At 54.7% G+C, this 11,142-nt stretch overlaps 2 protein-coding genes across 2 annotated transcripts; one reads left to right on the top strand and one right to left on the bottom strand.

The window, feature by feature from the left end:
• Positions 1-832: 832 nt before the first annotated feature.
• GUITHDRAFT_155311 (hypothetical protein) lies at positions 833-1,584 on the bottom strand (the record flags this gene model as incomplete). Its single annotated transcript, XM_005823111.1, has 1 exon — positions 833-1,584. A coding segment is annotated over exon 1 (530 nt), but the record flags the coding sequence as incomplete, so codon positions are not given.
• An 863-nt stretch (positions 1,585-2,447) lies between these two features.
• On the top strand, positions 2,448-3,077 carry GUITHDRAFT_117709 (hypothetical protein; the record flags this gene model as incomplete). Its single annotated transcript, XM_005823110.1, has 1 exon — positions 2,448-3,077. One exon carries the CDS (start codon positions 2,448-2,450, stop codon positions 3,075-3,077), a length of 630 nt encoding a protein of 209 aa, XP_005823167.1.
• Positions 3,078-11,142: the final 8,065 nt, after the last annotated feature.

Raw genomic sequence — 11,142 nt, 5'->3', positions numbered from 1 at the left:
TGGGGATGTCAATCAGGCCGATCCAAAGCAAAGAGACATAATCAGGACTTTTTGGAGAGATTTCCGATCAATTAGTACATGAACTGGTTTATAGGTAGAAAAACCCTGGATTTTCAACTCAATTTCCAGTTGACGTTGCAAGTTTTTTCTTCCCGGCTTCTCTCCCATATCATTTTATACCTCCCCGCGACCCCTCGGCTCAAGCGCCACACTGGCATTTTGTCGGGAGATCTCTTGTACAACCTGACTATCGGACGGGCAGACCTCAAAGCCATGTCTCTGATGCACCCCTGGAGGGGGAGCTGGTAGGCGGTGAACATGTGTCCTCATCAGATTTTCCCCACTCTCTGTTGCCCAACAGCCACAGTTCTATAACGCTACGTCCTTGCAACAACAAAATTCCAATGCTTGTTGGTTGTCACGGGTTCCATGACAACAGCAAACACATTTGTGATGTGTCATCTTTTGCTATCTTGGAGTGAAATTTGTGCAAACGCTGTTTCGTACTTAGGACCATATGAAGCATTTTGTATGAAGGAGAAAAGTGTATTACAGACGAATGGAAGGTTCGAAATTTGTATCTTGCAAGGATTTGTTCAACACATCATAGCAAGCGGGGAATTGGTATTTGCCTGGCAAACGGAGAGGTTGTTTGCGACCGAACAAGTCGCCGCCAACTGTCAATTTCTCTTTAATTTGACTCCATACTTGTTGTTTGTTATATTCTTGATGACTGAAAGAAGCTAATTTACTGCGAATAAATCTTTCGTTGCCGAAATAACTGAAATGCCATCCTCCACCACACGATACAGCACCATAAACAGATGTTTTTCCTTGACAAATTGCAACCGTTGGACAATCTGCAAGTCGAGAGTAAATTCGAATGCTGACAGATGAGAATCGTGATATCCTTTCCTTATCCAAACTTATGTGTTGCAGGTATGAGCGAATCTTTTTGAAAGGTACTGCCCCGCGATTGGGAGGACGCCAAACGTCAGCAAACGGAGGGAAGTTCATAGAAAAGTACCACAAATCCATGGGAAAGGTACATCCATTTGGATTTAATGCAATTTTACCGCTGCGAATGAACTCAAGAATGGTTCTATTTGGGATTTCGTCACAATCATGTAACATTACAATGTCTTGATCTTTCAAAGAATGAGGGATAGCACGCAAAATGCAATCACGTTGGAATTGCTCTCTTTGCCATGCATCACTGAAATTGAGGTCATGGACGATTGGAAAGTAGATAAGCTTCTCTTCGAACTTCTTGAACAGATGTCTTTTCTCTGGTATTATGAGACTCTTGGACTTTCCCGAGAATGTTGTGGTTGCTTCAACAACAACGTAGTAGTCCACAACATCAAAGAGTTCATGCATGCGAAAGTACAACATAGCGATTTCATTATTGAAAAGGACGCAGTCATAGATCGAGATGTTGGACATTTGTACACCGTTGTGATTGGAAGTTATCCGTATAGGCAACGTGTTGCTGTGAATACTTGTAAACCCAAATGTATTCAATAAACGCATTAACACAAACACAAGTAAAATTGAGAAAGAAGCCTGCAGACATGAACTCCGCATTGCGTTCCGTTGTAAATACTAGCTGTTTGTCCCGGCAATAGATGTGTTTGGAAGAATGTAGTGAAAAAAAAGCCTTGGTACAAATGTTTAGTCAACGCTCAAACGGAAATCTATTTTGGGCAGCCTTCACCAACTTGGTGAAGGAACCCGCCTAGAACCGTAACGGCTCAAGCGCCACACTGGCATTTTGTCGGGAGGCTCATAACCTGTTTCCACGGGCCCGGACGGCCCGCACGGGCCTGGAGCTCGCCGGAGAGGCCCGGAATATGCCCAAAGGATGTCAATCAGGCCGATCCAAAGCAAAGAGACATAATCAGGACTTTTTGGTAGGGTGGGGTGGTTCTTTCATCCCCTGTAGTAAAAATCTCCCGGCCTTTAAAACGGTCTGTGGTCTCTGAAGAGTCACATTGCCACGTTTTTGGTAGCGAGAGTGATGGTTGCTGTTGTGTGCCACCGTGCTAGTCTTCGCCGAGTGTATGGGAAGGGATCTAAGGTTGGTGTTGTTGGGATTAGTTTCAAGAAGGGTGAGTTCAAGAGTGCGTTGAGGAAGTTTGTTGAGAAGGCTCTTGGTGAAGCTGAGGTTGTAGCTGAGGCTGAGGTTGTAGCTGTAGCTAAGGCCGAGGTTTTAGCCCAAGCCCCACCCACGGACTTGAAGTTGCCCGCGACCGAGATGGCAACACAACTCGATTTGCTGCACTGTCAGGATGATACTCCAGTCGGTTATGAGAGCGACGATGGCAGTGTCATCTTTGTTCCCCTGCTTGCCCTGAGCCCGTTTGTGGTTTTCCCCTTGTTTGCGCTGTTCTTTCGAGTGGTGGCCGTATTGGTGGTATATAAGTCGAAACCCAAATCGAACGCAAATGCGGCTGGCTACATTATTGTTGACTCTTGACCTCCTGGTGTTTGGGCTGGGTGGAGTGCAATGCAATGAAACCGACCCCACGCTGCTTGTCAATGCCTCGAACTCCACACTCGCGGAGACATCGGCTGGCTTCGTCCCCGTGACAACGATCCTTGCGACCCCGAGCCCCGGGCAGCTCACGCAGGCTCAGTCCACCGCGAAGGCACCGCCCAAGGACACGACCTACTACTCCCTGATCCGCCTGAACATCGAGGGTGACATACCGGCGGGGACGAGCCTGCAGGACTACCTTAAGAAGCAGATCGAGCTGTACGTCGCGACGTACGGGGCCGAGGTCAGCAGCCTTGTTATCGATTATGTCACCCAGATCCTGACCAACCATGTGGACCCTGGCAGCGGGCTTTCGGGCAACCATCGGAGGCTCATGCAGGCGATCGGGAACGGGACGGACCTCCCCCCGAACACGACGGCGGTGATCGTGGCCCTGCAGTCTCAGTCCTGGACCAACATGCAGGCGGTGACCGCCGGGGTGAACGCGCAGAACCTTGCACGGTCGTCCAACGGGAGAAAGGTCCTCCAGGTCTCGGCCGTGTCGTCTACTGTTTCGTACCCGTCCGGGCCGTTATGAGCCTCCCGACAAAATGCCAGTGTGGCGCTTGAGCCGAGGGGTCGCGGGGAGGTATAAAATGATATGGGAGAGAAGCCGGGAAGAAAAAACTTGCAACGTATTTATACGCATAGGATTTTTTCGAGGTCGAAACTCAACTGGAAATTGAGTTGAAAATCCAGGGTTTTTCTACCTATAAACCAGTTCATGTACTAATTGATCGGAAATCTCTCCAAAAAGTCCTGATTATGTCTCTTTGCTTTGGATTGGCCTGATTAACATCCTTTGGGCATATTCCGGGCCTTTCCGGCGAGCTCCAGGCCCGTGCGGGCCGTCCGGGCCCGTGGAAACAGGTTATGAGCCTCCCGACAAAATGCCAGTGTGGCGCTTGAGCCGAGGGGTCGCGGGGAGGTATAAAATGATATGGGAGAGAAGCCGGGAAGAAAAAACTTGCAACGTATTTATACGTATAGGATTTTTTTCGAGGTCGAAACTCAACTGGAAATTGAGTTGAAAATCCAGGGTTCCGGCGAGCTACAGGCCCGTGCGGGCCGTCCGGACACTTAGCCTCCTGGCGGGCCTCCAGGGGGTCTGAGGCGGGGCTGAAGGCTGCAGTCGGTCTACTGACGGGCCCGGCCGGCAGGATCCGTCGAGAAACAGGGGGGTCAAGGGAGGTTTTCTTCCCCCTGGGAGAAATGTCCTATGGGTTTTTGGATCTGCGATATAAAAAAGTCTTGTCTCGGTCACGTGATGTGTCACGTGACCGGTCAGGTGAGCCTGTCAGCCGGGTCACGGCCCCTGTCAGCCGGCTGACATGTCACGGGCCTGCTGACACGGTCCGCTGACCGGTCACGGCCGCCCGGAGAGATCAGGCCCCCGGCCAATCTCCGGACACTTAGCCTCCTGGCGGGCCTCCAGGGGGTCTGAGGCGGGGCTGAAGGCTGCAGTCGGTCTACTGACGGGCCCGGCCGGCAGGATCCGTCGAGAAACAGGGGGGTCAAGGGAGGTTTTCTTCCCCCTGGGAGAAATGTCCTATGGGTTTTTGGATCTGCGATATAAAAAAGTCTTGTCTCGGTCACGTGATGTGTCACGTGACCGGTCAGGTGAGCCTGTCAGCCGGGTCACGGCCCCTGTCAGCCGGCTGACATGTCACGGGCCTGCTGACACGGTCCGCTGACCGGTCACGGCCGCCCGGAGAGATCAGGCCCCCGGCCAATCTCCGGACACTTAGCCTCCTGGCGGGCCTCCAGGGGGTCTGAGGCGGGGCTGAAGGCTGCAGTCGGTCTACTGACGGGCCCGGCCGGCAGGATCCGTCGAGAAACAGGGGGGTCAAGGGAGGTTTTCTTCCCCCTGGGAGAAATGTCCTATGGGTTTTTTGGGATCTGCGATATAAAAAAAGTCTTGTCTCGGTCACGTGATGTGTCACGTGACCGGTCAGGTGAGCCTGTCAGCCGGGTCACGGCCCCTGTCAGCCGGCTGACATGTCACGGGCCTGCTGACACGGTCCGCTGACCGGTCACGGCCGCCCGGAGAGATCAGGCCCCCGGCCAATCTCCGGACACTTAGCCTCCTGGCGGGCCTCCAGGGGGTCTGAGGCGGGGCTGAAGGCTGCAGTCGGTCTACTGACGGGCCCGGCGGCAGGATCCGTCGAGAAACAGGGGGGTCAAGGGAGGTTTTCTTCCCCCTGGGAGAAATGTCCTATGGGTTTTTGGATCTGCGATATAAAAAAGTCTTGTCTCGGTCACGTGATGTGTCACGTGACCGGTCAGGTGAGCCTGTCAGCCGGGTCACGGCCCCTGTCAGCCGGCTGACATGTCACGGGCCTGCTGACACGGTCCGCTGACCGGTCACGGCCGCCCGGAGAGATCAGGCCCCCGGCCAATCTCCGGACACTTAGCCTCCTGGCGGGCCTCCAGGGGGTCTGAGGCGGGGCTGAAGGCTGCAGTCGGTCTACTGACCGGCCCGGCCGGCAGGATCCGTCGAGAAACAGGGGGGTCAAGGGAGGTTTTCTTCCCCCTGGGAGAAATGTCCTATGGGTTTTTGGATCTGCGATATAAAAAAGTCTTGTCTCGGTCACGTGATGTGTCACGTGACCGGTCAGGTGAGCCTGTCAGCCGGGTCACGGCCCCTGTCAGCCGGCTGACATGTCACGGGCCTGCTGACACGGTCCGCTGACCGGTCACGGCCGCCCGGAGAGATCAGGCCCCCGGCCAATCTCCGGACACTTAGCCTCCTGGCGGGCCTCCAGGGGGTCTGAGGCGGGGCTGAAGGCTGCAGTCGGTCTACTGACCGGCCCGGCCGGCAGGATCCGTCGAGAAACAGGGGGGTCAAGGGAGGTTTTCTTCCCCCTGGGAGAAATGTCCTATGGGTTTTTGGATCTGCGATATAAAAAAGTCTTGTCTCGGTCACGTGATGTGTCACGTGACCGGTCAGGTGACATTCTGGGGTCAAACCGCGTTGGTTCTCGTCCCATATTTTCAAGGGGGTGGTGCATGGGAAAATGGGGGTACTCGGCGTGTGATTCGCGCAGGTTGAAATTCTGTACTGTTGAAATTCAAACTATGTTCAAAACTGTGATTAAAAGTGATTTTGGATGTTTAGCTTATCGTTTCCTGGTACCTTCTAAAATGTTTTAATTCTACACGCCATCACCCACTACCCCAGTGCGTCTTCCCTCGCCATTCTTCTCTCATGTCGCGAAGCTCTTCTCTGCGGATCCTTGTCTTCAGTGTTTGAGTTTTGTGCGAGCATGTTAGCCCAAGTTGCAGTGACTCGCAGCAGGTGACTCTCATCAACATCTCTCTTCGTCAAACCCTCTGCGTCGGTTGGTGAAAATGTTATTATGCCATAATCTGTTTCAAAGTCTGGATCATATTTTTGAACGCATCCATGGAAGGGGACGAGTAAACCACGAACACACACGAGCATGAAGAGACTCTCAAGTATTTTGTGAGAGGAGAAGGTGCAAATGAACTCGTTCCATCACACAGGTATGGAGTTCTTCTGTGGATTGTTCATTTTCTAATCGTTGTGCACAGGTAGCAAAAGCCTGGCGATGTTGAGAACTAGATTCTGCATGCTTGTAGCTGAAGCGTATTACAAAAGTCCAAGACCTTTATTCCATGCAGACTTTCATCTTTATGTGCTGGATGGAATATCATATTTATGAGAGATGCTTCACTGTGCCACATGACTTGTTCAGATCATGTTTGAACTTCTCCGCCTTTGAATGATGCATCTCTTGTTGCATGACTTCAAAACACTTTGTGAAGATGCATAGTCTTGTATATATCCATGTCCACATGCTCAAAGCCTTGCCTCTTTGTGACAAACAAGATTGAAACCTCTTCAAGACAGCAAACTCAACCGCACGGTGTTGGATGGCAGATGTGCTTCCATTCTGTTGTGCGCGCAGTTGGAGAAGTCCCATATGACATTGTGGTTGTCATTATCATTGTCTGGGAGTCCGTGTCAATTTGCTGATAGTTCGACATCCTGAGATAAACGCTTCGAATGAATAATAAATGTCAAATCAGATATCACCTCCAACCTTGATTCTACATTAATGTCAGTCTGGTTGCAACGCACAATGGATTCTTGCATGCCAGCTTACAAGCTTGAGTCTTGATCCCTGATATGATCTGAGGCTTAATTGGACGTCAAAAGCTCCACCATTAGGGAAGCCAAGCAAAGTTGATGTATTTCAGCAAACATGCAAACATGCAAATAACCTGAATGAGGAGAGTTTGAAGAGAGGAGGGAAGAATCAACAAGAGCGTCGTGAGAGTCAAGTAATTGGCATATTTCAAAGAAGCAGAAGTCATCAAAGTTGTTCTGATGATGTGAAGCAACGATGTATCGAAGCGTACAGAAGATTTGCCGTGCCGAGGAGGGAGTCAAGTGAGATGTGATTGCACCTTAATTAAGCGGACTCGTCATTATCTTACAGATTATCTTATTCAGTTCACTTTTCAGATAAAGTACATTACTCTGAGAGCCCAGAAGTCTTGAAGAGAAATTGATGATACGATTGACTTAGTCGTTGGAAATGTAGGATGACGAACTCATGCAGCCTTGATCCACTTCTACAAGATCACCATGTCAGAATATGTGCTGAATTCTTGATGCCAATGGTACCTTGCGATCATCTTCTTACTCGGCGGTTCTTCACCTGTGCTCATGGTGGCAGCTCGCTGACCTTGCTGCTGTGCTCGCCCGGCGGCTCAGCATGACGGCTCGGAGTGCGATTAGACGATGGGAATGATGGGAGCGTTTCCCCACCCTCATTGATAGGGTGGGTCATCAAAATTGTTTTAGATAGTACAAATTAGCAGTTATGAACCGTTACTCAGTACAACTGTTTGTACCACGGATTCGAATAAACAATTCATTGCCGTTAAAACAAATGGACACGCCAGTTCAAAATTTGAAGCACCCCTACCACTGATATTACCGAGCAACACCCCTCAAAAACCATGGGGTACACTACCACCGGTATCCTATGAGAACAGCATACGCATTCCTCTTTTGCGTTAATAAAGACCAACGCGGTTTGACCCCAGAATGTGAGCCTGTCAGCCGGGTCACGGCCCCTGTCAGCCGGCTGACATGTCACGGGCCTGCTGACACGGTCCGCTGACCGGTCACGGCCGCCCGGAGAGATCAGGCCCCCGGCCAATCTCCGGACACTTAGCCTCCTGGCGGGCCTCCAGGGGGTCTGAGGCGGGGCTGAAGGCTGCAGTCGGTCTACTGACCGGCCCGGCCGGCAGGATCCGTCGAGAAACAGGGGGGTCAAGGGAGGTTTTCTTCCCCCTGGGAGAAATGTCCTATGGGTTTTTGGATCTGCGATATAAAAAAGTCTTGTCTCGGTCACGTGATGTGTCACGTGACCGGTCAGGTGAGCCTGTCAGCCGGGTCACGGCCCCTGTCAGCCGGCTGACATGTCACGGGCCTGCTGACACGGTCCCGGCGCTGACCGGTCACGGCCGCCCGGAGAGATCAGGCCCCCGGCCAATCTCCGGACACTTAGCCTCCTGGCGGGCCTCCAGGGGGTCTGAGGCGGGGCTGAAGGCTGCAGTCGGTCTACTGACCGGCCCGGCCGGCAGGATCCGTCGAGAAACAGGGGGGTCAAGGGAGGTTTTCTTCCCCCTGGGAGAAATGTCCTATGGGTTTTTGGATCTGCGATATAAAAAAGTCTTGTCTCGGTCACGTGATGTGTCACGTGACCGGTCAGGTGAGCCTGTCAGCCGGGTCACGGCCCCTGTCAGCCGGCTGACATGTCACGGGCCTGCTGACACGGTCCGCTGACCGGTCACGGCCGCCCGGAGAGATCAGGCCCCCGGCCAATCTCCGGACACTTAGCCTCCTGGCGGGCCTCCAGGGGGTCTGAGGCGGGGCTGAAGGCTGCAGTCGGTCTACTGACCGGCCCGGCCGGCAGGATCCGTCGAGAAACAGGGGGGTCAAGGGAGGTTTTCTTCCCCCTGGGAGAAATGTCCTATGGGTTTTTGGATCTGCGATATAAAAAAGTCTTGTCTCGGTCACGTGATGTGTCACGTGACCGGTCAGGTGAGCCTGTCAGCCGGGTCACGGCCCCTGTCAGCCGGCTGACATGTCACGGGCCTGCTGACACGGTCCGCTGACCGGTCCCTCCTGGCGGGCCTCCAGGGGGTCTGAGGCGGGGCTGAAGGCTGCAGTCGGTCTACTGACCGGCCCGGCCGGCAGGATCCGTCGAGAAACAGGGGGGTCAAGGGAGGTTCCCTGGGAGAAATGTCCTATGGGTTTTTGGATCTGCGATATAAAAAAGTCTTGTCTCGGTCACGTGATGTGTCACGTGACCGGTCAGGTGAGCCTGTCAGCCGGGTCACGGCCCCTGTCAGCCGGCTGACATGTCACGGGCCTGCTGACACGGTCCGCTGACCGGTCACGGCCGCCCGGAGAGATCAGGCCCCCGGCCAATCTCCGGACACTTAGCCTCCTGGCGGGCCTCCAGGGGGTCTGAGGCGGGGCTGAAGGCTGCAGTCGGTCTACTGACCGGCCCGGCCGGCAGGATCCGTCGAGAAACAGGGGGGTCAAGGGAGGTTTTCTTCCCCCTGGGAGAAATGTCCTATGGGTTTTTGGATCTGCGATATAAAAAAGTCTTGTCTCGGTCACGTGATGTGTCACGTGACCGGTCAGGTGAGCCTGTCAGCCGGGTCACGGCCCCTGTCAGCCGGCTGACATGTCACGGGCCTGCTGACACGGTCCGCTGACCGGTCACGGCCGCCCGGAGAGATCAGGCCCCCGGCCAATCTCCGGACACTTAGCCTCCTGGCGGGCCTCCAGGGGGTCTGAGGCGGGGCTGAAGGCTGCAGTCGGTCTACTGACCGGCCCGGCCGGCAGGATCCGTCGAGAAACAGGGGGGTCAAGGGAGGTTTTCTTCCCCCTGGGAGAAATGTCCTATGGGTTTTTGGATCTGCGATATAAAAAAGTCTTGTCTCGGTCACGTGATGTGTCACGTGACCGGTCAGGTGAGCCTGTCAGCCGGGTCACGGCCCCTGTCAGCCGGCTGACATGTCACGGGCCTGCTGACACGGTCCCGGCGCTGACCGGTCACGGCCGCCCGGAGAGATCAGGCCCCCGGCCAATCTCCGGACACTTAGCCTCCTGGCGGGCCTCCAGGGGGTCTGAGGCGGGGCTGAAGGCTGCAGTCGGTCTACTGACCGGCCCGGCCGGCAGGATCCGTCGAGAAACAGGGGGGTCAAGGGAGGTTTTCTTCCCCCTGGGAGAAATGTCCTATGGGTTTTTGGATCTGCGATATAAAAAAGTCTTGTCTCGGTCACGTGATGTGTCACGTGACCGGTCAGGTGAGCCTGTCAGCCGGGTCACGGCCCCTGTCAGCCGGCTGACATGTCACGGGCCTGCTGACACGGTCCGCTGACCGGTCACGGCCGCCCGGAGAGATCAGGCCCCCGGCCAATCTCCGGACACTTAGCCTCCTGGCGGGCCTCCAGGGGGTCTGAGGCGGGGCTGAAGGCTGCAGTCGGTCTACTGACCGGCCCGGCCGGCAGGATCCGTCGAGAAACAGGGGGGTCAAGGGAGGTTTTCTTCCCCCTGGGAGAAATGTCCTATGGGTTTTTGGATCTGCGATATAAAAAAGTCTTGTCTCGGTCACGTGATGTGTCACGTGACCGGTCAGGTGAGCCTGTCAGCCGGGTCACGGCCCCTGTCAGCCGGCTGACATGTCACGGGCCTGCTGACACGGTCCGCTGACCGGTCCCTCCTGGCGGCCTCTGAGGGGGTCTGAGGCGGGGCTGAAGGCTGCAGTCGGTCTACTGACCGGCCCGGCCGGCAGGATCCGTCGAGAAACAGGGGGGTCAAGGGAGGTTTTCTTCCCCCTGGGAGAAATGTCCTATGGGTTTTGGATCTGCGATATAAAAAAGTCTTGTCTCGGTCACGTGATGTGTCACGTGACCGGTCAGGTGAGCCTGTCAGCCGGGTCACGGCCCCTGTCAGCCGGCTGACATGTCACGGGCCTGCTGACACGGTCCGCTGACCGGTCACGGCCGCCCGGAGAGATCAGGCCCCCGGCCAATCTCCGGACACTTAGCCTCCTGGCGGGCCTCCAGGGGGTCTGAGGCGGGGCTGAAGGCTGCAGTCGGTCTACTGACCGGCCCGGCCGGCAGGATCCGTCGAGAAACAGGGGGGTCAAGGGAGGTTTTCTTCCCCCTGGGAGAAATGTCCTATGGGTTTTTGGATCTGCGATATAAAAAAGTCTTGTCTCGGTCACGTGATGTGTCACGTGACCGGTCAGGTGAGCCTGTCAGCCGGGTCACCGCCCCTGTCAGCCGGCTGACATGTCACGGGCCTGCTGACACGGTCCGCTGACCGGTCACGGCCGCCCGGAGAGATCAGGCCCCCGGCCACATGCCGTTCACAAGGCCATATGCAGGCTCTAGCAAAATTGGTCTTTTTTTTTCTCCTTGGGAAGGGGTTCATATATACACTTCCATTCAGCTACCCCGGTTTTTTCTCTCTTACTGGGGGGTAGTGAGACAGGGATAAAGTAGGGTGGGGTGATTTGAATTATACTGGCGTGGTACCCTGTCCC

The sequence above is a fragment of the Guillardia theta genome, assembly GCF_000315625.1.
Source record: "Guillardia theta CCMP2712 unplaced genomic scaffold GUITHscaffold_114, whole genome shotgun sequence".
Lineage (NCBI taxonomy): Eukaryota > Cryptophyceae > Pyrenomonadales > Geminigeraceae > Guillardia > Guillardia theta.
The sequence above is the reverse complement of the archived record's forward strand: the minus strand, read 5'-3'. Positions and strand labels throughout refer to the sequence as shown.